Here is a 27,913-nt window from a genome sequence, read left to right as displayed (position 1 = left end):
TACAAATTTCTTCGTCCTGTTGTTCCCACCTGTGCGTGAGTTTCCACTACAATCATCACACACTGTTCACAATAATCACAGTTACTGCGAATCTTTCTACTCAAGCTTCAGAAAAGTGCTTCTCAGATTCGTTGCTTTCACCATGGAGGAACAAATCCCGTTTAAGAATCTCCATAGCCGAGAGTATTCGGGTCACAAGAAGAAGGTACCCTTTTGCTCTCTCTTTCTCATTCATGGTAAAGGCGTTCATAGCTCATCACTTTCGTGTCTCTTATGCTTGAAACCTTCGGTTTGTGTGGAAAACAAGCCCTTCTACAATTTTTCTGCTCCAATTATGAAATGGGTGTTTTTTGTTTTTTCTCCAATAGGTGCACTCTGTGGCGTGGAATTGCATTGGCACAAAACTTGCTTCTGGCTCTGTGGACCAAACTGCGCGAATATGGCATATTGAACCACATGGGCATGTGAGATTACTCCTCATTGCCCCCCTCTAGTTTTTGTGTTTGTGACCCAAATTTTAATTTTGCATTGATATATTTTTCTCGTAATAGCTGTCTGAAGAATGAGACATGTTATCTTGTTTAATTTCATTGATTAAATTATATTAGCCTTCGGTCCGGGCCTACTTGTAAGTTGTCATACCTGATTATGGCTTGAGGGCTATGGAATAAAAGTGTCATTATTCACGTAGAGATGCTGCCATTTGATTGGAGAAAGAATAAGTTAGTGTTTACAAAGAAATGTAGTAGGTGTTCTGTTTGTGAAAAAATTGAATACCCAAGTGTTGATATCTTGTTTAATAATTTTTCTTTGAAATTACTTTGGGAACTTTTTTACTTTCTGGGGATTAGATAAAATGACCTCTAAAGGATTTGGGTTTAGAGATTTAATCAAGGGTTAATCCTTGAAGTATGTTAGCAGAAGGAAGAGTTAAACTTAATGTTGAAGTGTATCTAGAGGAGGGAAAGGACTAGGTTCTGTTGGAATCAGTGGATGAGGGCTCAAAGGATCACCACCTATTGATTACCTTCTGTGATCCAAAATGACGGTAATGTCAGAGAGGATGTTTCTATTAGAATTCGATCTTGTTTGATCAAATCAATAATGACATTGGGAACTATGCATAGTCTGAAAGGAAATCCTTACTGAAGCTTTAGGTCAACTGTTTATTTTTCCAGTCTCGTTCAGTAAATGAAACATTATGTTTATTGTAGGGCAAGGTCAAAGATATCGAACTGAAAGGTCACACTGATAGTGTGGATCAGCTATGCTGGGACCCCAAGCATGCTGATTTGATTGCAACTGCATCGGGTGACAAGACTGTTCGCTTGTGGGATGCTCGAAGTAAGTGATTATTCAGATACACAAATTATTTTAGTTTGTGATATCATAAGGGAGGAGATTTATTATGACTTTTTATAATTTGGGAGATCTATAATGCATTGTATGGTTATATTTTGTTTATCCAATGCAAACCTATACCATAATGCACAAATAATTGTTTTTTTTACTTGAAAATGTTTCTGTAGGTAAGACACATGCTTTTTTTATTAATAGCTGGAAAAAATGCTAATTGAGTTAGCTCGACAGCAGTCTAAAGTGATGTAAACAGATTATTTACCGTTTTGATCGAGGGCCAGGGAGGGGGCTTGGAAAAGGTTTATGATGTTTGGTTTCTGCAGGTGGAAAATGCTCACAACAGGCAGAACTTAGTGGGGAGAATATCAACATCACTTACAAACCTGATGGGACTCATGTAGCTGTTGGTAACAGGGTATGTGACGATCCATTTGCTTTAAGCTCTGAAATGCAGTTGTAGTGATTGGATATCAGTACTGACTATAGGCTGTTTTGCTTGAATTGTTTCTTGTTCTAGAATCATTAGATCTGTAGTTATTAAATAGAATATGTCTATGGTTCTCTTGCTGTTTTTTGGTGTGGTAAAGTTATTCCTTGTTTTGTGTTTAATAGGATGATGAATTAACAATACTGGATGTTCGGAAGTTCAAACCAATTCACAGGCGCAAGTTCAATTATGAGGTATAAACTAGTATAAACTTAGTTGAATCTGTATAAACTAGTATTCAACACTATAAAGTTGTTGAATCTGTTTCTTTCAATTTGTTAAAGCCTGTTTTTGAGGATAAGAAATGATGCTGGAACTTGAAAATTATGAGTAACTTGTCTTTAATTAGCCTTTACCAGTTTAATTGGTAAAGTACATATGCTAGGTTTGTGTATGCTTGAACTATTGATCCCATAAGCCCATTAGTATATGTTGTATATATATATATATCCCTTTATTTTTATTTTAAGTGAATATAGTTGAGTTTCTTCATGGTTTTAGAGCGAGGTTTTTTCTGCCCTTTATTATTAAAAAGATGTCTAGTTCATCCTCTTCCAAGTCAGTGCCTTTTCTCTGCTTTCACTTCTACTCTAGCCATTGCAAGAGAGAAAGTATGGGGTTTATCCATTATTGTTTTGTGGTCCAAGGCTGTTGAGAAGTGGTGTGTTGGACAAGGATTGAAGAATCAACTCTACACTAAGCTTGAAGATGCGAAGAAGGATTGGGAAATTTGCTAAAAATGATACTTTGTTGTTCTGCACTCTGATATTAGGCCCAGAAGCTCATTAGTATATTTTGTGTATAATTATATCCTTGTACTCTTACTTTTCATTTAAGTGGATATAATTCAGTTTCTACATGTTAATCTGATTATCTTCTCTTTTAGACCATCCAACCATGTTGAGGAATAGGAATTGAAATTTGCAGTCCAATAAAGGGCTTGACTCTCAATTCCTTGCTTTGAATGAAACCTGATGAGTCTTTTAAAATATACATACTGTTGTTTTTTCACTATATCCACACAAGTAGTGTTAGACCTATCAATTTGGCCCCCCTCACATGGTTTGATCTTGACTTACATGAGCTGGGATAAAAAAAACTCACATGACCAAAAAGCCCCTCATTGGAAAAGCTCACGGGACCAAAATATCCCCCAAAACCCTGTGGGCCAGGGCCAACCCATGGGCCTTCTTTTTAGAGAAGATATTTATCTTGAATACAAGAGAAATGCAATTAACTCCTAATATATCGGAAATCTAAGTGCTTTTAATTTGTCAAAGAACTAATATAAACATTTTAATTAGACTAACATAGACTTTGTAAGAGGTTTCAATAAACTTAGTTGCTTGCTTATATAGGAAAATTACGCAACAACATAGGATGTTGAAATCCTTCCTTGGCTAAACATGTTTAATTTTCTTTGACTTGCTAAACATATTTTTAAAGTATATATGAGTCATTTAATTTTGTTGTGCTTAAAATTCATCTAGATGTGAATCAAAACTAAATATGACATCTCAATTTGAAAGTTTAAAATAATGAATTTATGAATAATAAGTTTATGGATTTTTTATTATATGTTGTTTAGTTTTTTCTTTTTTTAATGTATGGCAAATTTATACTTAAATTCTACCAATTATTTATTTATCTTTAATAATCAATATATATATATATATATATAATATTTAGTAATTAAAAAAAAACTTTAGTGTGAATTTTATTAGAATTAATTCAATATTCTCATATTTTCGCTAGACTCCACATTTCTCTTGTCGTGTTTGGGATTTTATCACAATGTATTAAGTATTGCGTTATTAAATGTTATGATAGAAACCAAAAATAAGGAAGCACACAATAGCTGAATAGTCACTTTATTATTAAAGAAAAACAGAATGCATATCCCAGGAAGAGAATACAGATCTGTAAAGCAAGTAAAAACGTATTTCTAGACAGTTAGAGAGTGTCTAGTAATTCCCAGCCAATTCCAGCCCTCCTTTCCTCCACTCTCTTTCTACCCCTTATACCCCAAACAACATAATTACTCCTTTCCTACTGTGCCAACTCAGCAGTTTGTTATATGGAAAGATTCTTCTCATTCTCTCTGGTCATTTTGATCCCCTACTTTGCCCTTCCTTCTTTGTCTAACATACACCTTAGATATATTGGGTTTGGGCCTAACTATTTCCAGGTTCCTATCAACACTCCCCTCCACAAGATACACCTTGTCCTCAAGGTGGAAATCAGGAAAATGCTCCTTGATTGTAGATCAAGCTTCCCACGAATTTTCAAAATCTGGTAAATCTTTCCACCTAATAAGAATTTCGAGATCCCCTTGTTGATTCCTTCTAACAGCAAGTGCTTCTGCTGGTTGAACCTTCAATTCCCAATCGTCTGCTAAAAATAAGAGTAATGGTTGGCTAGCAATTGTTGCAGCAGTGGATTTCTTAAGTGCAGAAACATGGAAAACTGGATGCACTTTGCTTCCTGAGGGTAGCTGCAGTTTATAGGCAGTAGGACTAAACTTCTCCACAATTTCGTAAGGTCCATAATATCTCGGACTTAACTTTCGATTGACCTTTTTAGCCAAGCTCTTTAATTTATAAGGTTGTATCTTCAAATACACTACATCTCCAACTTCAAATTCCACCTCCTCTCTATGCTTGTTGGCTTGCTTGCACATTCTGTTTTGGGCCTGGACTAAATGCTCATTTAACTCATCCAACATATATGATTCCTATCTGCCATCAGCCTATTGACCTCCTCCACCGAAGACCGTGTCATATCTCCTCTAATTAATACTGGAGGTTCTCTTCCATATAAAGCCTTAAAGGGAGTCATTTTGGTAGATGAGTTATAGTTAGTGTTGTACCAAAACTCTGCCCAGCTGAGGCATTTAGGCCACTGTTTAGGCTTAGTCCATGTGAGACACCGAAGATAAGTCTCTAAACAGCGATTCACCACTTCAGTTTGCCCGTTGTTTGAGGGTGATAGGCAGAACTGAATTTTAGCTTAGTGCTAGCCATTTTAAATAGTTCCATCCAAAAATGACTGATAAAAACTCTATCACGGTCAGACACAATCGAAGAGGGAAACCCGTGCAACCTGACAATATCTTTGACGAAAATTTCAGCAATGTCCTTAGCAGTATAAGGATGAGCAATAGCTATAAAGTGTGCATATTTTGTTAACCTGTCCACGACTACAAAAATGGTGTCAACCCCTTGGGCAATCCTCCTATAAAACCCATTGAAATGTCAGACCAAGTGTGAGTAGGTATTGGCAAAGGTTGTAACAGCCTGCCTAGGTTCAAGGCTTGATACTTATTTTGTTGGCAAACTGCACAACTGAACACATACTGCTATATTTCTTTCTTCATCCCTTCCCAAAATATTAATCCAGAAATTCTCTTATATGTTCTGAAAAATTCAGAATGCCCACCCAACGCTGAATCATGAAATTCCTTGAGTATTAGAGGAATTTTAGACGAATTCTTTGGTATTACCATTCGTTCTTTGTAATACAATCTTCCTTTTATTAATTGAAACCCCAAAAGTGAATCCTGTTGTTTCAATAAATCTTGGGTGATCCCCCTTAATCTAGCATTAGCTTGAATTTCATCTTCCGACCCATCCCATTCATTGAATTGTACAGTGGAAAGTGCTGAATATTGTAGCTTCCTAGAGAAGGCATCTGTGGCCCTATTTTCACAACCAGGTTTGTACCTTATCTCAAAGTCAAAACCCATTAATTTTGAAATCCATTTCTGCTGATCCTCCCCCATAATCCTCTGGTCAGCCAAAAATCTCAGACTTTTCTGACCCGTGCGCACCACAAAATGGCTACCCATCAAGTAATGCCTCCATTTATGAACAGCCAACACTATAGCCATTAATTCTCTCTCATAGACAGACTTACGTTGAGCTCTATCAGACAATGATTGACTCATGTAAGCTATGGGTATGCCTTCCTGCATAAGCACTGCTCCTACTCCCTTTCCAGAAGCATCTGTCTCTATTACAAAAGGTTTCTCAAAATCTGGAACACCTAAGACAAGTAAAGTGGTCATTTCAGCCTTGAGCTGTTCGAAAGCCTGTTGAGCATCATTTCCCCACTTGAAATTGTCCTTCTTTAGCAACTGTGTGAGTGGCCACACAATCTTGCCATAATTTTTAACAAATCTCCTATAATATCCTGTGAGCCCCAAGAATCCTCTCAACCCTTTTAAATCCTTCGGAACCGGCCAATTCATCATTTCATTAACCTTGTCTGGGTCTGCCGAAACTCCTTTTCCCAAAATCAAATGCCCCAAATATCTCATCTGGACTGTAGATTAGAATGTCATCGAAGAATACAAACACAAACTTCCTTAGATATGGTTTTAAGACCCTGTTCATAAGAGCTTGAAAGGTAGAAGGGGCATTGGTTAACCCAAATGGCATGACCAAGAATTCCTAGTGCCCCTCATGTGTCCTAAAAGTTGTCTTAGGAATGTCTTCTTCCCTTGTTCGAATCTGGTGGTAACCAGATTTTAAGTCCAGTTTGGAAAATAGTATAGCTGCTCCCACTTCATCCAATAATTCATCAATTATAGGGATGGGAAATTTATCAGGTACTGTCAACTTATTAAGTGCTCTATAATCCACACAGAATCTCCAACCACCATCTTTTTTCCTTACGAGAATAACAGGACTAGAGTAACGGCTAGTACTAGTCCTAATAATCCCTGCATGCATCATCTCACCTACTATCTTTTCAATCTCGTTCTTCTGATAATAGGGGTACCTATAAGGTCTGAAATTTGGTATTTGAGCACCTTCTTTGAGATTGATTGCATGATCAGGCTCTCTCCTTGGCGGTAGCCCTTGTGGGTCCTGGAAAATGTCCTTATACTCCTCTAGGACAACATTGATCTCATCAGATAACAGTTGTTGATTTTCCTCTGTATCCTCCAACTGCTGATATGCAATATAGTAGCCTACTACTTCATCTTGTAAGGCTTTAATCATGCTCTTCCAGGATGCTTGCTCCTTGCTTAGGGAAGGGTCTCCCTTTAACACCTTGCCTCCTTCATCTCCCCATTTAATGATCATGTTTCGAAAATTAGCTTCAATGTCACCAAGGTCCGCCAACCAGTCCATACTTAATACCACCTCCGTTCCACCCAAATTAAACAGAAAAAAATCTTGTTTAGTTTTGACTCCCTGCACCTCAAGATCAACTCCTCTACATAGTCATCTACCCTTCACCTTCTCACCCGTTCCCACCTCCACAGTATAAGTAGGGGTATTCTCCACTAGAAGATCCAACTCAACTACTAGTTTTCTAGAAAGGAAGCTGCTGGTTGCTCCACAATCCACCAATATCAGCACTCGTCTTTGGCCAATAGTTCCCCAAATCTTAAAAGATTTGTGAGAAGTCAGCCCCACTTTACTTTTCAAAGACAATTGAAGTGTCTTGTGCTCCAACTCTGCTTTTTCTTCCTCTTCCTCATCTTCATCCTCCGATTCTTCCTCTTCCTCATCCTCATCCTCCGATTCTTCCTCCCCCGATTCTTCCATCAAAACCAACTGATAATGCTTCAGCTTGCATTCATGTTCAGGTCCCCGTTTCTCCCCACATTTAAAACACAACCCCTTCTTACTCCGTTCTTGCAACTCAACTTGCGAAAGCCTCCTGCCCATAGTGATTTGTTTTTCTCCACTAGGCCCATTTTGCGGTTTGGGCTCAGTTGGACCCGCACTTCCAAAATTGGGCTTCTTAGGATACAATTTATTCTTCATAGAATCTACTGTTGCATTATACGATCTACCCATCTTGGTCACCATTGGAGAAGTCTCCTTCTCACCCATGCTTACTTTCTCACCCGAGCCTAACACCCTTTTCTTTAAAGCCCAATTCTTCTCGTCCAATAATAGGGCCCGTGCAATTCAACATGGAGTCTATTTAGAAAAATTCCTTTTAACATCACCCGGTCTGCATTCTTCAATGAGCTGAAATCTTCTCAAATTTTTGCCTATACTCCATTACTATCCCCGTTTGCTTAATGCTCAACAATGGCCCAAATGGATTCTGCACTAAGTCCGGTTGAAACCTCCGAATCACTGCTTCCTTGAACTAGACCCAGCTTGGTGAAGGTGTTTGTTCCTCCCACCAATGGTACCAATTCAATGCCCGGTCCTCTAATGCTACTGTTAGGATATTTATCCTATTTTATCATCATTATAGTGTGTCAAGGATTACCCTATTTATCATGATTATATTATGTCTAGGATTACCCTATTTATCATGATTATATTGTGTCTAGGGTTACCCTATTTATCATGTATTTGTGTATCAATTTATTCTTATAAATAGAAGATTGTGAGAGGGATCAATCAAGCCCTCTAGAATTATTTTACAGTTTCAATCTTAAGTTGGTATCAGAGCGGGTCGATCCCGCTCTGGTTTCTGTCTCGTAATATATATTTGTCCGGCGCCACAGTTCTTTGTCGCCCGCCGCTGCCCGCCGCTGCCCGCCGCCGGCCACCGTCAACCGTCGGCCACCGTCGGCCGTCGCCGGCCACCGTCCGGCCACCGTCTCCGGCCACCGTCCGGCCACCGTCTCCGGCCACCGTCTCCGGCCACCGTCCGGCCACCGTCACCGCCGGCCACCGCCTGCCATTGCCGACCACCGTCGTCCATCACTGTCAAAGTTTCCTTCGTCTAAACCCTTAGGGTTTTCTTGTTCTTCGTTAGTACTATTCGTCTTCTTCAGAAATGGTGTCTGGCAGTACTCTTTCCTTCTCTGGAAGTCCATCAATTACCTCCGAGAAGCTAAATGGAAAAAATTATCTATCATGGTCTGCTGCCGTTGAAATGTGGTTCCTTGGCCAAGGGCATTATGACCACCTTGAGCGAGATGGAAGCCATGTGCCTACTGAAAAAGCTGATCAGTGGAAACAAGCAGATTTCCAGTTGTGTGCCCTGTTATGGCAATCAGTGGAACCCAAACTTTTTGTATCTTTGAGGGCTTTCAAAACTTGTCACTCCTTTTGGAAGAAAGCCCAAAGCATTTATGCCAACGATATTCAACGTCTCTATGACACTACGAATAAACTTGCATCTCTTAAAATGGCAGACCATGATATGGTGTCCTTCATGACTGAAGCCCAATCTGCTGTCGAAGAACTTAGGATGTTTTTGGAAGTAGATCCATTAGAGGATATAAAAAAGAAACTAGACAAATTCTACATGGTGTTGATCCTTCGTGCCCTACATCCCGATTTTGATCATCTCAGAGATCAACTTCTAACTAGTCATGAGGTCCCCTCTATGGAAACATTGACCACTCGCCTTCTGCGTGTCCCGGTATCTCAAACTCAAGAAGCGCATGAACTAGTGGAACCATCTGTCATGGTTGCCACACGAGGAAGAGGAGGACGTGGCACTAGAGGAGGAGGACGAGGAGGTCGGGGACGTACTCAATGCACATATTGTAAAAGGATGGGTCATACTCAAGAGAATTGCTACTCCTTACATGGTTTCCCTTCCAAAACCGCCAATATTTCGAAGACTGAAACTTCCACTTTGAAAACTGAAACCTCTACTTCTATGTTTTCTGAGGATGAATATCAAGAGTATTTAAGGTTAAAGTCTAACAGCTTGGCACAACCATCTCAATCTCCCAATACATCAACAGCCTGCGTTTCTCAATTTATGGAATGTCAAAATTCATGGGTAATTGACTCAGGTGCTTCTGATCACATTTCTGGTAATACCTCTTTGTTCTCATCTATTTCCTTTCGAGAAAAACCTCATTTCATAACCCTTGCAAATGGATCTAAAACTTCTTCCAAAGGAGTCGGTCATGTTTCTTTGTCTCCCTCCCTCAATCTCAACTCAGTCCTTTTTGTCCCTAATTGTCCTTTTAATTTAATTTCCTTAAGCCAGTTGACTAAAATGTTAAATTGTTCAATAACCTTTGATCATAAATCTTTTGTTATACAGGAGCGTGGTTCGGGGAGACAGATTGGAGAAGGATATGAAGCTGGCGGATTATACCATTTTGGATCTCGTCCAAGGGTGTCTTGTGTTGCTGCTCTTAATCCTAAAGTGCTACATGATCGACTTGGCCATCCTCATTTGTCCAAATTAAAAAAGATGTGTCCTGAACTTAGTGGTCTCCAAACCTTAGAATGTGAGTCATGTCAATTAGGAAAACATGTTAGATCTTCCTTTCCTAAAAGGTCTCAATCAATATGTAATTCTAGTTTTTCCATCATCCATTCTGATATATGGGGACCTAGTCGTATCTCCTCCTTTGGTTATAGATATTTTGTTACCTTTATTGATGAATATTCAAGATGTACTTGGGTTTATCTTATGAAAAATCGTTCTGAATTGTTAGCTATCTTTACATCCTTTTTGAATGAAATCAAGAATCAATTTGGTCAAGTAATCAAAATATTAAGAAGTGATAATGCCAAAGAGTATTTTTCATCCTCCTTTTCTGCCATCTTGAGTTCCCATGGTATCTTACATCAGTCTACTTGTCCTCATACACCACAGCAAAATGGTATAGCAGAACGAAAAAATAGACACTTGGTTGAAACTGCTCGTACCCTTTTGCTTGGTGCCCATATTCCTGTCCATCACTGGGGGGATGCCATCTTAACTGCATGTTATCTTATTAATAGGATGCCCTCCTCCTCTCTTGATAATAAAGTCCCTTTCTCCATTTTGTTTCCTAATGATCCTCTCTTTCATACATCTCCCCGAGTGTTTGGCTGTGTATGTTTTGTTCATGACATGTCTCCAGGTCTAGACAAACTCTCCGCTCGCGCTCTCAAATGTGTCTTCTTAGGCTATTCTCGACTTCAAAAAGGATATCGGTGTTACTCTTCTGAAACTAAGAAGTATTACATGTCTGCCAATGTCACATTCTTTGAACAGACTCCTTACTTCTCTCCATCTGTTCAGGATGTTTCTATCCTCCAGCAGGTCCTTCCTATTCCAATGGTTGAGTCAAATAGCTCCACTGTCTCTGTCATTCCCAGTCATGATCACAATCCTTCTACACCTGTTTCTCCACATACTGAGATCATCCCACACAGGGCCCCAATGGATAGTCCACCTCCCCAAGACAATGGTGAATCTCCTACTTCAGATTCTTCTCCCTCGTCACCTCCTCCCACGCCTCCTGGTGCAAATGATTCAGCATGGCCTATTGCCCTCAGAAAAGGTACTCGTTCCACTCGGAACCCTCATCCCATTTATAATTTTCTAAGCTATCATCGATTGTCGCCCTCCTATTTTTCTCTTTTATCCTCAGTGTCCTCTGTTGTTATACCCAAGAATGTGAAAGAAGCACTTGATCATCCTGGATGGCGACAAGCTATGATTGCAGAAATGCAGGCTCTTGACCACAGTAATACTTGGGAGCTGGTGCCCCTTCCCCCAGGAAAAAAGGCGGTTGGTTGTCGATGGGTGTATGCAGTTAAAGTTGGCCCTGATGGTGAAATTGATCGGCTCAAAGCTCGGCTTGTTGCAAAAGGTTACACTCAGGTTTATGGTCTTGATTATTGTGACACTTTCTCTCCTGTAGCCAAGATGACTACTATTCGTCTCTTCTTTGCCATGGCAGCCATTCGTCACTGGCCACTTCATCAATTGGATATCAAGAATGCCTTCCTACATGGTGATCTTGAGGAAGAAGTTTATATGGAGCAACCTCCAGGGTTTGTTGCTCAGGGGGAGTCTGGTATGGTATGCAAATTGCATCGATCTCTATATGGCCTCAAGCAATCCCCACGTGCTTGGTTTGGAAAGTTTAGCTCCATTGTTCAAAAATTTGGGCTAAAACGCAGTGAAGCAGACCATTCAGTTTTTTATTGTCATTCTTCTCTCGGGAAATGTGTTTACTTAATAGTATATGTTGATGATATTGTCATTACAGGAAATGATGCTGTTGGAATATCTCAACTAAAAGAGTACTTGTGTAGACATTTTCAAACCAAGGATCTTGGAAGTCTCAAATATTTCTTAGGCATTGAAGTAGCGCAATCAAAAGATGGAGTTGTAATCTCCCAAAGGAAGTATGCTCTTGATATATTACAAGAAACAGGCATGATTGATTGTAGACCGGTAGACAGTCCCATGGACCCAAACCAGAAATTAAGGACAGAAGAAGGTGAATTATTCTCCGATCCAGAGAGGTATAGGAGGCTGGTTGGCAAACTGATTTATCTCACTATTACAAGGCCAGATCTATCCTTTGCAGTTGGAGTGGTTAGTCAGTTCATGCAGGCTCCATGTATTGACCATTGGAATGCTCTCATTCGCATTCTAAGGTATGTAAAGAAGGCTCCCGGGCAAGGATTGTTATATGAAGATAAAGGAAGCATTCATGTCTCTGGGTATTGTGATGCAGATTGGGCAGGTTCACCTATTGATAGACGGTCTACAACAGGATATTGTGTTTTTCTGGGAGGAAACATTATTTCATGGAAAAGTAAGAAACAGAATGTAGTAGCTCGATCAACCGCGGAAGCCGAGTATAGGGCAATGGCATCACTAACATGTGAACTTATATGGGTGAAACAATTCCTTCAAGAGGTTAAATTTTGTGACATCCATACTATGAAGATGTATTGCGACAATCAAGCTGCTCTCCACATTGCATCAAATCCAGTGTTTCACGAGAGGACTAAACATATAGAAATTGATTGTCATTTTGTTCGTGAAAAGTTGTTGACCAAAGAAATATGTACTGAGTTTATTGGGTCAAACGATCAACTCGCAGATGTATTGACCAAGTCATTAAGGGGTCCTCGGATTGAGTTTATTTGTTCCAAGCTTGGTACATACAATTTGTATGCTCCAGCTTGAGGGGGAGTGTTAGGATATTTATCCTATTTTATCATCATTATAGTGTGTCAAGGATTACCCTATTTATCATGATTATATTATGTCTAGGATTACCCTATTTATCATGATTATATTGTGTCTAGGGTTACCCTATTTATCATGTATTTGTGTATCAATTTATTCTTATAAATAGAAGATTGTGAGAGGGATCAATCAAGCCCTCTAGAATTATTTTACAGTTTCAATCTTAAGTGCTACTAACACCGCACCCATCTTTTCATCGTCATCCATATCGTTCACCTTGAAGTAGCATTTGACTCTGTTAGTCCATCCATAAGCATCATCACCAACAAATATGGGAACCTCCAATTTCCGCCCTTAGGAATCCCCCTTCAGTGGTCGACTCCCCCTCCGCGAATCCCGAGTTCTAGAACAAAGTTCAGAAACTCGAGATGAAATAGCTTGACTACCTTGACTCTCCCCCTTCGTGCGGTGTTTCGGAGAACGTTGCTATCGGATCGACCCCTTGTGTCCCCGCGATTTTTCTCCTTCAACAGCTGCTTGATTTCGTCCATTTGAATTTGACTCTCATTCTTCCATTCAAGCATACTTTTCTCTAGATTTTCAATCCTCGACTCCATTGTTGCTCTTGTAGTAACCATCCAGACCCCAAGAAGCATGGGCTCTGAATACCAATTGATAGAAACCAGAAATAAGGAAGCACACAATAGCTGAATAGTCACTTTATTATTAAAGAAAAATAGAATGCATATCCCAAGAAGAGAATACAGATCTGTAAAGCAAGTAAAAACGTATTTCTAGACAGTTAGAGAGTGTCTAGTAATTCCCAGCCAATTCCAGCCCTCCTTTCCTCCACTCTCTTTCTACCCCTTATACCCCAAACAACAGAATTACTCCTTTCCTACTGTGCCAGCTCAGCAGTTTGTTATATGGAAAGATTCTTCTCATTCTCTCTCTGGTCATTTTGATCCCCTACTTTGCCCTTCCTTCTTTGTCTAACATACACCTTAGATAGTTTGGGTTTGGGCCTAACTATTTCCAGGTTCCTATCATGTTATAAGTTCTCTTCTTTAAGAAATTGATAAATAGATTATATAGTCAATAACTGTATTAAACTATATATTATATATTTTATTTAATAACATAATAAGTATGATGTAAAAATATTAATTTTAAATATAATAAGATTACAACATATTAGACTATCTAATAAAATATATAATTTTATATATGTACATAAATGATATTGTTTCTAAGAGTTAATTAAAGTCTTGTAGTTGGCCAAATTCACTTTAACCTTGATCCTAACCCACTTGAGAAGGGTTTTGGGGACTGGGGTTTTTTTTTCCGCTACTTGAGAGGGCTTCCTAAAAGGGGTTTTTTCAAGGGTGGGCTAGGGCTCGGTCATGGGTCATGAGTCAAGTTGACAACTTTAAGTGTAAGTCTTTAAGGATTCACCCTATATGGAAAATAGTGTGGATTACTATATAAACGAATACCATAATGCTTTTGCTTCCCGTAACATACCCTCACTTTCTGAACTACCTGTGTATTTTTGGTTCCTAGCTTTTGATTTCTTCTCTTTTTGCATTCATCTCACCTGAAGTTCTAACTCCTTCATTATCATTGATTTTCTCAATTACACCAAACTTATATTTTGGGAGTTCATACACGTCTATCTATGATTTACACAGAATACTTAAAAAGTGTACATCCTTTCTTTTTATCACAAAGGGAAACATAACTCTATCAAGAAGAATTGATTCCATCGAACTCAATGATTCTCTTTTTCTTTTTCTAGGTAAATGAGATTGCTTGGAACATGACAGGCGAGATGTTCTTTCTAACAACAGGAAATGGTAAGATCATTGACTCACTTGGTACTTTCTAAAACATGAATCTAAACTTCGGCTTTTATAAAGTAGAGAACTTCCTTATATTTTTATTATTACTTCTTGCCCTCTCAGGGACTGTGGAAGTACTGTCTTACCCATCTCTTCGGCCTCTTGACACTCTCATGGCTCATACAGCTGGTTGTTATTGCATTGCAATTGATCCAGTAGGAAGGTATGTTTCCAAATGTTCGTTATTTCTGGTCTCACTGATAGCATTTCAGTTAGAAAGTTAGATACAAATATACAACCATATATCTGACTCTAAATTTTTAATTTGTTGTCTTCATTTCCTTCAATTGAGTATCCTTACTTTCCATAGAAAAAGTTTCTGCAAAAGGACAAATAAATAATCCCATGTTATTCTGGCAGATATTTTGCTGTTGGAAGTGCTGATTCCCTTGTCAGCCTGTGGAACATCTCAGAGATGCTCTGCGTGCGTACCTTCACAAAGCTGGAGTGAGTTTTCATTGGCTTTAATGTTTGTGTACTCAGCTTTCATTCTTTAGGCTATATTGATTGTTTTTATTGTTTTTGTGACAAATATGGAATGCTTGTTTCTTAGGTGGCCTGTCCGGACAATTGGCTTCAATTATACTGGGCATTTAATTGCTTCTGCAAGTGAAGACTTGTTCATTGATATAGTAAGTTACATGACTCTCTTTCTTGGTTTCTTTCTTAAATGCTTCTGCAAATGAAGACTTGTTCATAGACATAGTAAGTTACATGAATTTCTTTCTTGCTTGCTTTCTTGCTTTTTTGCTTTCTTTCTTGCTTTCATCTTTCTTGCTTGCTTTCTTTCTTTACTTTCATTCTTGCTTTCCTTCTTTTATGCTTTCTTTCTTGCTCGCTTTCTTACTTGCTTGCTTTCTTGTTTCTTATCTTGCTTTCTTGTTTCCTTTCTTTCTTTCTTGTTTCCTTTCTTTCTTTCTTGTTTCCTTTCTTTCTTTCTTGCTTTCTTTCTTGATTTCTTGTGTTCTTTCATGGTTTCTTTCTTACTTGCTTTCTTAGTCGCGTTCTTTCTTGCTTGCTTTCTTTCTTGCTTTCTTGCTTGCTTTCTTTCTTGCTTTCTTGCTTTTGTTCTTGCTTTCTTTCTGATAAGACTAGTATTACACAGATGTATTAAACTGTATGTGTATTCCTTTATTGTCTATCTCGTACCAATGTAGTATGAGATTAGATCAACAATCAATTACAATTGAGGTGTTTCGAGAGACCTCACCCTCCACTGCATATTCCACCCAGCTAGGAAAAACAACACAACCCCCCACACGTAAAAAAGTCTATTTATAATGTTTGTTGCACTTATACACATAACTGTCTCAACAGACTTATTTTTTTCTTCTGTTATATACAAGGCCAAACCTATCATTACCCTCCCCTTGAAGTTTCACCTTGTCCTCAAGGTGAAATTGAGGGAACTCCTTGCTAATGGCAGTTGCTACTTCCCAGCTATTTTTGATGGCCAGAAGTTGTTGCCACTTGATCAAAACTTCCATTTCACCCTGGGCATTTGTTCTTGTATCCAGCAACGCTTATGGAGAGACATCTAAAAGAAATTCTTTGGTGAGTATAGGAGGTAAGGCCTGGACAACAGTAGTGGGATGGACTGCACGTTTAAGGAGAGATACATGAAAAAACGGATGGATTCTGCTATGAGCAGGTAGATCCAATTTGTGTGCTACTGACCCCATTCTCGCCATGATTTTTGTAAGGTCCATAGAACCTAGGACTAAGCTTCTCATTAGGCTTCTTGCCAAGGATTTCAATCTATATGGCTGTAACTTTAGATATACCCAATTCCCTATTTGATACTCCACATCTCTCCTGTCTTTGTTAGCTTGCACCCTATTCTCATTCTGGGCTTTACACAAATTCAGCTTCAACTCTTCTAATATTGCATCCTGTTCCTTCTGGAGTTGATTAATACTTTCCACTTTAGATGGAATAGTATATTACCTTCAAACGTAATGGAGGATCACGACCATATAGAGCTTTAAAAGGAGACATTATTTTAGAAGCACTATAGTTGGTATTAAACCAAAATTCAGCCCATGACAACCATTGTGGCCATTTCTGAGGTTGAGAGCCGGTCATACAACGTAAATAGGTCTCCAAACATCAGTTCACCACCTCTTTTGGCCATCCGATTGAGGGTGGTAAGTTGTGCAGCTTCGTGCCTGCTTGCCGAAATAATTCTCTCCAGAAATTACTCATGACAGCTTGTCATGATCTAAAACTATTGTGGAAGGATATCCATGTATCACAACTTCTTTGATGAATAACTTGGCTACATCTGCTGCTGGAAAAGGGTGAGCCATAGCAAAGAAGTGGGCATATTTGGTGAGTTGGAAAAGGGTGAGCCATAGTAAATAACTGGGCATATTTGGTGAGTCTATCTACTATAACCAAAGTAGTATCTTTCCCTTGTACTTTGGGTAACCCACCAATGAAATCCATGGATATATTAGACCAAACTTGAGTAGGAATTGGTGTTTTGGTTTTGTGGGGTTGAATTAAGTTTAAAGTCTACTTTTTAACAATTGGCAATGGCTGTAAAAGACTAGCAAGGGGTAATGCTTCTGATTTGTTGTGTTGACATACCTCACATTGCATGACAAACTCCTTTATATCTCCCCTCATGCCCTCCCAATAAACAACTCCAGCCACCTTTTAAAACACCGTGAACCTCCTAGAGGAGATTCATGAAGCTCCTTGATAATGGAAGGAATATGAGAATACTTCTTGAGCGCCACCAATTTCCGTTTATAAAATAATCTTCCCTTCCTCGCCTTATAACCTTCATGAGCTTTAGCATTCACGATTAAGTCTTGTATTAAAGAAATCAACTTAATATCTTGCTGAATTTCTTTTTCCCATGTCTTCCACTCATCTGTTTGAAACACAGAGACTGCCATAAAATCTCTTCTGGATAATGTGTCAGTCACTTGATTTTCTCTACTAGGTCTGAAACGAATCTCAAAATCATACCCAATCAATTTGGAGGCCCATTTAAACTGTTTCTCTGTTAACAGACGCTGTTCAGTAAGAAATTTAAGGCTCTTTTGGTCTGTAATAATAACAAATTGGCTGCCCATCAGATAATGCTTCCATTTCTGGACTCCCTGGACTGTAGCCATTAACTCCCTCTCATACACTGATTTTCTTTGGCCTCTATCTAACAAGGCTTGGCTCCAAAAAGCAAGGAGTCTACCCTCTTGTAGCAACGCAACCCCCAATACCTTGCTAGATGCATCAGTTTCCAGGTTAAAAGGTTCAGTAAAATCTGGTACTGCTAACACAGGTAGTTGAGAAACAATCCCCTTAAGGGCCTCAAATGCCTGATGTGCCTCTACAGACCACAAAAAACCCTCCTTAGTCAGCAACTATGTAAGAGGTTTGGCAATCTTACCATACTCCTGCACAAATCTTCTATAATACCCGGTTAATCCCAATAATCCCCTCCAAGCCTTTGCATCTTCGGAAACCAGCCAATTCCACATAACTTCTATCTTTTTGGGTCTGCAGCCACCCCATCCTTCGAGATTATATGACCCAGATACTCCAAACGTGGCTGCCCGAAATTACACTTCTTCTGGTTAAGTTTCAGTTTATTCTGTTTGCTCATGTAAAACTTGCTTCAAATGTTCCACATGTGAAGCCATAGTGGGATTGTACAACAATATGACATCACAGTAGCCAAGCACCGGCTTCCTTAAAATTTGCTTGAGGATATCATTCATTAATGACTGAAAAATGGCTGGAGCATTAGTCAACCCAAATGGCATGACTAAAAACTCATAATGGCCATCATGGGTTCTAAAAGTCTTCTCAACATCACTTTCTCTCATGAGAATCTGATGATATCCCGACTTTAAATCCAGCTTGGAAAACATAGTTTCCCCGGTAACTCATCCAATAGTTCTATTAGAAGAATAGGAAACTTGTTGGGAATGGTTATCTTATTGAGAGCCCGATAGTCCACAAAAAACCGCCATCTTTCTTATTGACCAATATGATTGGACTTGAGTAGGGGCTGATGTTGGGCCTTATAATTCCAGCCTGTAACATCTCATTAACTAGCCTCTCTATTTCATTCTTATGTTGATGAGAGTACATGTAGGGCTTGATATTAGGAATAACAACCCCTTCGTGAAGATGGATTTCATGATCATTATTGCGGCTGGGAGGTAGTCCCACTGATCCTGAAAAACGTCAACATTTATCTTCAAAGCCTCCAAAATTGCTACAGGCACATGACTACAATTCTTTCTTTCTCTGGACCCCATTTTATAAAACAAACATGATCCTTCTCGTTTCAATTCATGCAATACCCCTTTCAGAGAAGACTCTGATTTAGATAGAGTGGGATCACCTACTAAAATTTGCTCTTGTTACGTGCCTGACCACGTAACTTGTCTCTCACGGTGAACAAACGTACTTAACTGAATAAAACTCTTTATTACTGCAACTTTGGTAATCACAAAACACAACCAATGACTGGGAGCAGGATCTCCTTCAGTCACACGAGAGCATAACCTCTCTTACAGTACTCAAATAATCAAAAAAACATGCCCTAAGCTCTAGGTGCCTCCTTTATTAATACTAATCACTCCTTCCAGAAAAGGTAGGGAATAATAGTAATTGCCTATTTATTATAATTATCTGGAAAGAATCATTCTATCCTTATTTACTATATTTATTGTATTTATTACTGTAATACTCTGCTGAATGTCCCTTGAGTCCCGCCTGTCCTTCCGCTTGCCAGTTAGACGTTCGTTGTCGTCTCCCTTTGTTCAAGACGCTCGTCCTTATTTAGGACGCTCGTCCTCACTTAGGACGCTCGTCCTCGCCCCTCGTTGCCTCCACTTGCTCAGGACGTTCGTCCTCGCTCTGCTCGTTCATGGCGCTCGTCCTCACTCCTTGTTGCCCCGCTAGCTCGGCCTCCCCTCGCTGAGGACGTTCGTCCTCGCCCCTCGTTATCTCCGGCTCAGAACGCTCGTCCGCTACCGTACGGTTCCCTTCTTGCTCAGGACGCTCGTCCTCTCCCCTATCCCTCCTATATCTTCTTCTCTCGTACACTCGCCAGGCCCTAACATTACCCACCTCCTGAAGATCAACCTTGCCCTCAAGGTTGAAGTCGGGATATTGATCTTAGATGGTGAGGGCATCTTCCCATGTCGCCCCATCAGGACCTCCCTCTTGCCATTCGATCAAGACTTCCTGCCGTTCGTCCTCTCCTTGTTGCACCTGCCTTTTATCCAAAACTCTGACCGGCCGTGGAGACGGTTCCTCCATCTCTAAGTCTATTGGTAACTCCTGCTCGATCCGGTGGTCCCCTACTGCCTTCTTTAACTGTGACGCATGGAACGCGGGATGTATCCGTGCGGATTCTGGTAATTGCAGCTTAAATGCGACTGCCCCCACCTGCTGAATGACCAGGAAAGGTCCAAAATAACGTGCGGCCAGTTTAGATTATACTGTGGACGACATCGTAGTTTGTCGGTGAGGTCTAATCTTCAGATAGACCCAATCTCCCACCCCTACTTGGGACGGCCTCCTTGCCTTGTCGGCCTGCCTCACCATTAATTCTTGAGCCCTGGCTAGATGGAACTTAAGCTGGTGGAGTGCTTCATCTCTTGTCTGTAACTCCTGATTGACTGCTTCCACTAAAGTTTCCCCTGGAACGAACCTGTGCAGTGAGGGAGGCGGCCTCCCATAGACGGTTTCAAATGGGGTGCATTTGGCTGACTCCTGGTAGCTGGTGTTGTACCAGTATTCCGCCCATGGTAATACGATGCTCCAGCCCTTGGGCTGTTCGGAACAAAAACATCTCAAATACCCCTCCAAGACCCTGTTGACAACCTCCGTCTGCCCATCAGATTCAGGATGATAGGCGGTGCTCATCTTTAGTTGAGTGCCTTGTAATTTGAACAACTCCTTCCAAAAATTACTCAAGAACAGTGGATCCCGGTCACTTACTATAGATAGCGGCACCCCATGCAATCGGACGATCTCCTTCACAAAGACTTCGGCTATGGTGCGTGCGGAATAAGGGTGTTTTAAGGGTATGAAATGTCCGTATTTGCTGAGACGGTCCACCACCACTAACACAACATCATATCCTCTAGACTTGGGTAATTTGACAATAAAATCCATGCTTATCTCCTCCCAAATTGCGTTGGGAATGGGTAACGGTTGCAGCAACCCTTGCGGTGATGAGGTCAAATATTTATGTTGTTGACAGACCAGACAGCTTGCAATGAACTCGGTCACGGCTTTCTTCATTCCCACCCAATAAAGAGATTGCGCCACCTTGCGGTACGTTCGGTAGACCCCTGAGTGGCCTCCTGTCTGTGTGTTATGGAATTCGGCTATCAACTTGGGCACCCAGGCCGAACGGGCTGACAGCACGAGCCTCCCTTTATAGTGCAAGCGCTCGTTTTCCAGCGTGAACGAGGGGTGGGAGTTAGGGTCTTTCTTCAAATCGTCAATCACTTTCCTTAACTCCTCATCCGCCTCGACTTCGTCCAAGATTTCCCTGAAATCTTGCCAGTACGGGCGAGCAATCACCGTCAATTCCTTCTCTTCCTGCAGCTCATCCTCATCCTTGCGTGATAGGGCGTCCGCCACTTTGTTGGTTACCCCTGATTTGTACACAATCTCAAAGTCGTATCCCAGGAGCTTTGCCAGCCAATTCTGCTGATTCTGAGTGGTGATGCGTTGCTCCAAAAGGTACTTCAAACTCCTCTGATCAGTGTGAACCACAAACCGTTGCCCCAACAGGTACGGCCTCCAGTGTTGTATGGCTAAAACCAGCGCCATTAACTCCTTCTCATATATTGACTTTCCTAACGACCCCTCAGATAGCGCTTTGCTAAAGAAAGCTATGGGCTGCTTCCCTTGCATGAGTACCGCTCCAATTCCCCTTCCGGATGCGTCACACTCAATGTGAAACGGCTGGTCAAAATCAGGCAGAATCAATACGGGAGCAGTCGTGATTGCCTTCTTCAACCGTAACATGGCTTCCTCTGCTTGTTCCGTCCATGCAAACTGCCCCTTCTTAAGAAGGTCGGTCAAGGGTCTGGCAATCTTTCCATAATCCTTCACGAACCTCCTGTAATATCCCGTCAGTCCCAGAAATCCCCTCAAAGCTTTCACCGTCTTCGGTTTCTCCCACTCCAGCACGGCCCGTACCTTGTCTTCGTCCATCTCGACACCCTTCTCGGATATCCGGTGGCCCAGATAACCTATGTGAGTTCTGCCGAACTCACATTTCTTCCTGTTGGCTACCCATCTATTTGCCACGAGCTCCCTTAGCACCGTCCCCACATGCTCCAAGTGCTCCTCCCAGGTACGGCTATACACCAGTATATCATCAAAGAATACCAGTACGAATTTCCGCAGATAAGGCTACAACAGTTTGTTCATGGCACTCTGAAAAGTGGCTGGTGCGTTGGTTAGGCCGAACGGCATCACCATGAATTCGTAGTGACCCTGGTGTGTCCGGAAAGCCGTTTTCTCTATGTCGCCTGCTCCCATTCGTATCTGATGATAGCCTGACTTCAAATCCACCTTTGAAAGTATTTGGCCCCCCTCAGTTCGTCTAACAACTCCTCTATCAAGGGAATAGGGAATTTATCAGGTACAGTGGCTCGGTTTAAGGCCCTGTAGTCCACACAAAATCTCCAGCTGCCATCCTTCTTCTTTACCAAAATTACAGGGCTCGAATATGGACTGTTGCTCGACCTTATAACGCCCGCTTTCAGCATTTCCACCACCTGTTTCTCAATCTCCCCCTTCATCACATGGGGATATCTGTACGGCCTTACATTCACGGGGTCCGTACCTTCTTTTAAGGGAATTTGATGAACCATTCCCCTATCTGGCGGTAGTCCGTTCGGCTCGTGAAATACGTTCGCGTACCGTTCCAAGATTCGCATCATGTCGACCGTCTGCTTCCTTGTCAACTCCGGACCGAACGTTTCTTTTACCTGAGCGTACGGTCTTTGCTCCTCCTCCTTTTCTGTCTCCCCAAGCTCCCACATTAGCAACCAGACCTCTACTTCCTTTATCTTAAGCAACGCTGCAGGTTCCACCAATCTCCGAGTTAGAGTTGGGTCTCCTTTAATTGTCATTTTGCGCCCTGCTTGAACGTACGCCATAGTTAGCTGCCCCCAATTTAAGGTTACCTCGCCCAGCTTGGCCAACCATTCTACCCCCAGTATCACATCCACTCCGCCCAACTCGAACAGGTGAAATCGTTCATTGATCACAACCTCTCCCATGTGGATCGTTACTGCCTCACAGCACCCCCTCGTCTCCTTTCTCTGTCCATCCCCCAAACTCACCCTGTAGGGTGGTGTATCTACTACGGGTAATGCCAGATCTTCTACCAATTCCCTGCTTATGAAATTGTGGCTGGCGCCACTGTCAATCAGAATTGGAACCTGCTTCGTCCCTATCTGCCCATGCAGCTTCATCATTCTGGGCTGGGTGAGCCCTCCTGCTGAGAAAGCAGATAGCTCCATTTGTTCGAGTTCAACCTCCACCTCTTCTTCCCCTCCTGGCTCCTCGTCTTCTGCCAATATCAGCATCCAAAGTCCCCTTTCTGGACAGCGATGCCCCGGACCGAACGGTCCTCCACACCTGAAACACCTCCCTTCCTCCCTACGTTTGACGTACTCAGCGTACGGTAAATCCCGTACGTTCCTGCCTTGAGCGTTAGAGAACGTACGTTCGCCTTCTCTCCTTGGGCCTCCTTCCTTCTCAACGGTACCCGTTCGGTTCTGATTGTGGCGGCTAGGATCCACCCTTGCCACTGAACCGCTCGGTTTTCCCCACGTTTGTCCTTTGTTGATGATTCCCCCGCTTGCCCTTGCTCCAGCTTGGAACGCCTCCACGTCCCTTGCTAGTCTCATGACGTCCATGAACTCCTTCGGGTCAAGCAACCTGAGTTGGTTACGAATCCCCTCCTGTAGTCCTGCCATGAAATACCCCATCAACTGTGCCTCGGGTATTTTTTCTGCTTGGCCCACCAACACCTCGAATTCTTGGATATAGTCTCCCACGGACCCTGATTGTTTACAGGATGCCAGCCTCTCGAAGACCGTTCCTCGATTTCTGCCTCCAAACCGAACCACCAACGCCTCTTTTAATCCTGCCCATGATCGGTTCCTGGCTTTCTCCCTCCAAAACCGGAACCAGTGTCCTGCTATCCCTTCCATGCTGATGTATGCCAGGCGCAACTTTTCGTCCTCTGGTACCCCTTGCAGTTCGAAAAATTTATCCGCCCTATAAATCCAGTTCATAGGCTCGCTGCCTTCGAATACGGGTAACTCGACCCTCCTCCTCCAGTACGGCTGCTCCTCTCGGTGTCCACCCTCTAAGCCGCCGCCATCCCTCTTATCCTCGTCATTCCTTCTTCCATTGACCGATCCCTGACTACCATCAAGGTGTCCATCATCCCGTCGACCTCGCTCCCCTATCACCCTCACCAGTTCCTGGACTGCCGATTCCAGTCCGCCCATGGAGATTTCTAGGGTCTCCATTCTTCCTTCCACAGCATTCAGCCTTCCTTCCATGACGCTTTCCTCCCTTCAATAGGATCCAGCAGGTCGGACCAATTGTTACGTGCCTGACCACGTAACTTGTCTCTCACGGTGAACAAACGTACTTAACTGAATAAAACTCTTTATTACTACAACTTTGGTAATCACAAAACACAACCAATGACTGGGAGCAGGATCTCCTTCAGTCACACGAGAGCATAACCTCTCTTACAGTACTCAAATAATCAAAAAAACATGCCCTAAGCTCTAGGTGCCTCCTTTATTAATACTAATCACTCCTTCCAGAAAAGGTAGGGAATAATAGTAATTGCCTATTTATTATAATTATCTGGAAAGAATCATTCTATCCTTATTTACTATATTTATTGTATTTATTACTGTAATACTCTGCTGAACGTCCCTTGAGTCCCGCCTGTCCTTCCGCTTGCCAGTTAGACGTTCGTTGTCGTCTCCCTTTGTTCAAGACGCTCGTCCTTATTTAGGACGCTCGTCCTCACTTAGGACGCTCGTCCTCGCCCCTCGTTGCCTCCACTTGCTCAGGACGTTCGTCCTCGCTCTGCTCGTTCATGGCGCTCGTCCTCACTCCTTGTTGCCCCGCTAGCTCGGCCTCCCCTCGCTGAGGACGTTCGTCCTCGCCCCTCGTTATCTCCGGCTCAGAACGCTCGTCCGCTACCGTACGGTTCCCTTCTTGCTCAGGACGCTCGTCCTCTCCCCTATCCCTCCTATATCTTCTTCTCTCGTACACTCGCCAGGCCCTAACAGCTCCTTTGCATCCTTACCAATGATCAACCTTAACTTTCCAAAATCAGCCCCGACTTCCCCAAGGCTTGCTAACCAGTCCAGCCCCAGAACAATATCAGCACCACCACAATGAAAACAAAAATTTCTTGTTGAATTTTCAGGCCCTGTAAATCCAAAATGAACCCTTGATACTTACCTCACTGTACCTTGTGCCCATCCCCCACCTGAACCACAGATGGACAAGTCGCCTCCTGTTTCAGCCCACATTTAGTTATCAAATCTTGTGAAATGAAATTATGAGAAGCACCACAATCTAGCAAAACCACCACATCCTCCTTTCCAATTGATCCCCAAAGTTTCCAAAACTTCTTTTTGTAAGGCCAGCCATGGTACACAGATAATTGCCAGACCTGTCCTCCTTCCTTTTCTTGTTCCTGATTGGAATTGTTGTCTTGTAAATCCTCAATTCCTTACAATTCCTCTTCAGACTTAAGCAACGTATGCATTTGTTTATTTTTGCACATATGATTGGGTCCAAATTTGTCATCGCAATGAAAACATAACCCTTTTCTGATTTTATCTTGCAATTTTTCTTGTGTCAATTTTCGAAAAGGAGCTCCCCTTGGCCTCTACATTCCCGACGCACTGTTTCCCATACTCAAAATTTCACTTCTCCCCCATCTTCCTTTATTGGAGCCATCCACAACTATTGAATTTCCATCTTCCTTTGAATAACTTCAGGTTACCGTAAAAGGTTTGCAGGTGTTGGTGATTCGGTTAACACCTTGAGGTGTTGCTTTCGATGTTACCCTAATAATTTCTTCTACCATTTGGGCCTTCGTCATTAACTCAGCAAGATTGTCATGTTCATACAACTTTACTTCTAGCTTTATATCTTTTCAACCCATTCAAGAAGATACCTACCAAACAATCTTGGTTAATTCCCTTTAAGAAACCAGCATACTGTTCGAATTTCTCAATATAATCCACCACATATCTGTTTGTCTTAACCCAATCAGAATTTCAAAAGGGTTTTTTAACATGGTTGGTTGAATTCTGCGTACAACCGTCACCTTGAATGCATCCCATGTTGGATTGGGATTGCATGTTCCCACCATTGGAACCAATTTAATGTTTTTCCCTCTAAAGCAATCACGAGAGCCTACATTCTTTCATTTTGCTGACTTCTTTCAATCTGATATACCTTTCCAGCCTATTAATCCACCCATACGCCTCTTCTCCTGCAAACACAGGAATATCCAATTTCCTCCATTTAGAGGAAAACCCCGACTGCCCCTTGTCCTCCTCCTATTTCCTTCAATTTCTTTGGTTTCCCACAGAAATGTCGTCAAAAGTTTTCTCTCCACCTGACAGCTTTTCCACTACTACGGTGATACCTCTGATCATATCCTCCAACCTCTGGAGTCACTCATGCTGTTCATTTTCAGTCTTGTCATGATCTTGAACCATTTCTTGAACTATCTTTTCTAGGCCATCCATTCTTGTATTCACCATACCCTACCCCTCCACAGAACCAAGATCACGGCTCCCTATACCAGTTGATAAGACTAGTATTACACAGATGTATTAAACTGTATGTGTATTCCTCTATTGTCTATCTCGTACCAATGTACCATGAGATTAGACCAACAATCAATTACAATTGAGGTGTTTAGAGAAACCTCACCCTCCGCTGCTTATTCCACCCAGCTAGGAAAAACAATAACATAACCCCCCACACCTAAAAAACAAACTATTTATAATGTATGTTGCAATTATGGTTATCAAACTCTTGAGTTAACTCGTAAACTTGAGTTTACGTTCCCAGACATGGCTTCCGAGTTAACTTGGAAGTAAACTCTTTTCTACGTAAACTCGGTAAAATCGACTGTGAAATCGGTACGATCGCATAGAATCGCGAGTTTGGAGCGATTATGCGAGCTTGAAAAGGGGAAAAATTAAGAAAAACAAGGTCGTTTAGGGTTTAGGGTTTCATGACTTGATTGTCACTGTCTCTCGCGTCCCTCTGTCTCTCTCCATGGTCATCGTCATCGCCTCACCTCCTTAATAAAATGCATTAAAATTAATGCCAATAATTCAAGTATTTATGTTTTACAATATTTATTTTTATGAACAATATATCTATAAATTTTATTTATTTAAAATTATATAATTTTGTAGACTTATTTGAATTAAGATATTATTTATATAATAATTTTTTCATCTAAAGTAAACTCGTTTACGAAACTCGACTCTCATGAGTTTACATTCTCGAGTTTGATAACCTTGGTTACAATTATATATACAAGTGTCCCAACAGACTTAATTTTTTCTTCTGCTATATGCAAGGCTAAACCTATCCCTTTATTTCTTGGTTTCTGTCTTGCTCCCTTTCTTGCTTTTGTTCTTACTTTCTTTCTTTCTCGCTTGCTTGCATGCTTTCTTGCTTTCTTTCTTGCTGCTTTCATGCATTGTTGCTTTCTTTTTTAATTGCTACTTTATGAAACAGTCCAATGTTCAAACTGGAAGAACAGTACATCAAATTTCTTGTAGAGCCGCTATGAACAGTGTTGAGTGGAATCCTAAGTACAACTTACTTGCATATGCTGGTGATGACAAAAACAAGTATCAGGCTGATGAAGGTATCATTTTTTTTATCTGTGAAGTGTTAATTGGAACACAATGACACGGCTAACTTTTGTGCACTTTGTTTGCAGGTGTTTTTCGCATTTTTGGTTTTGAAAATGCCTAGTATTTGTTAAAGGCATATTTTTATTGGTATTTGAGCATGCAAAGAAGGGAAATGGACAAATGGAGGTTGATTTCTATTATGAATGGATTGGATTTTTGGACCAAGGCATATGAATGTTAGACAAAGGATTTTTTTAACTTTTTTTTAGTAATTTTAAGATTTTTTTTAACAATTTATGTTATAGAAGTTGTGACCAAATTGTCCACAGGATTTATTAATGTAGTTAAAAGTATTGTTGATACAA

The 27,913-nt window shown here is 41.2% G+C and overlaps 1 protein-coding gene across 1 annotated transcript; it reads left to right on the top strand.

Annotated features, from left to right (window-relative positions):
* On the top strand, nt 1–27,913 carry LOC108343293 (THO complex subunit 3). Its single transcript, XM_017581484.2, has 11 exons — nt 1–205; nt 369–464; nt 1,215–1,344; nt 1,683–1,774; nt 1,972–2,040; nt 14,514–14,571; nt 14,680–14,779; nt 14,977–15,063; nt 15,170–15,248; nt 27,427–27,559; nt 27,635–27,913. Exons 1-11 carry the CDS (start codon nt 143–145, stop codon nt 27,667–27,669), a joined length of 942 nt encoding a protein of 313 aa, XP_017436973.1. The 5' UTR covers nt 1–142; the 3' UTR covers nt 27,670–27,913.

The sequence above is a fragment of the Vigna angularis genome, chromosome 6, assembly GCF_016808095.1.
Source record: "Vigna angularis cultivar LongXiaoDou No.4 chromosome 6, ASM1680809v1, whole genome shotgun sequence".
In the NCBI taxonomy this organism is placed as follows: domain Eukaryota; kingdom Viridiplantae; phylum Streptophyta; class Magnoliopsida; order Fabales; family Fabaceae; genus Vigna; species Vigna angularis.
Note: the sequence above shows the minus strand (reverse complement) of the source record. Positions and strands in the feature narration are given on the sequence as shown.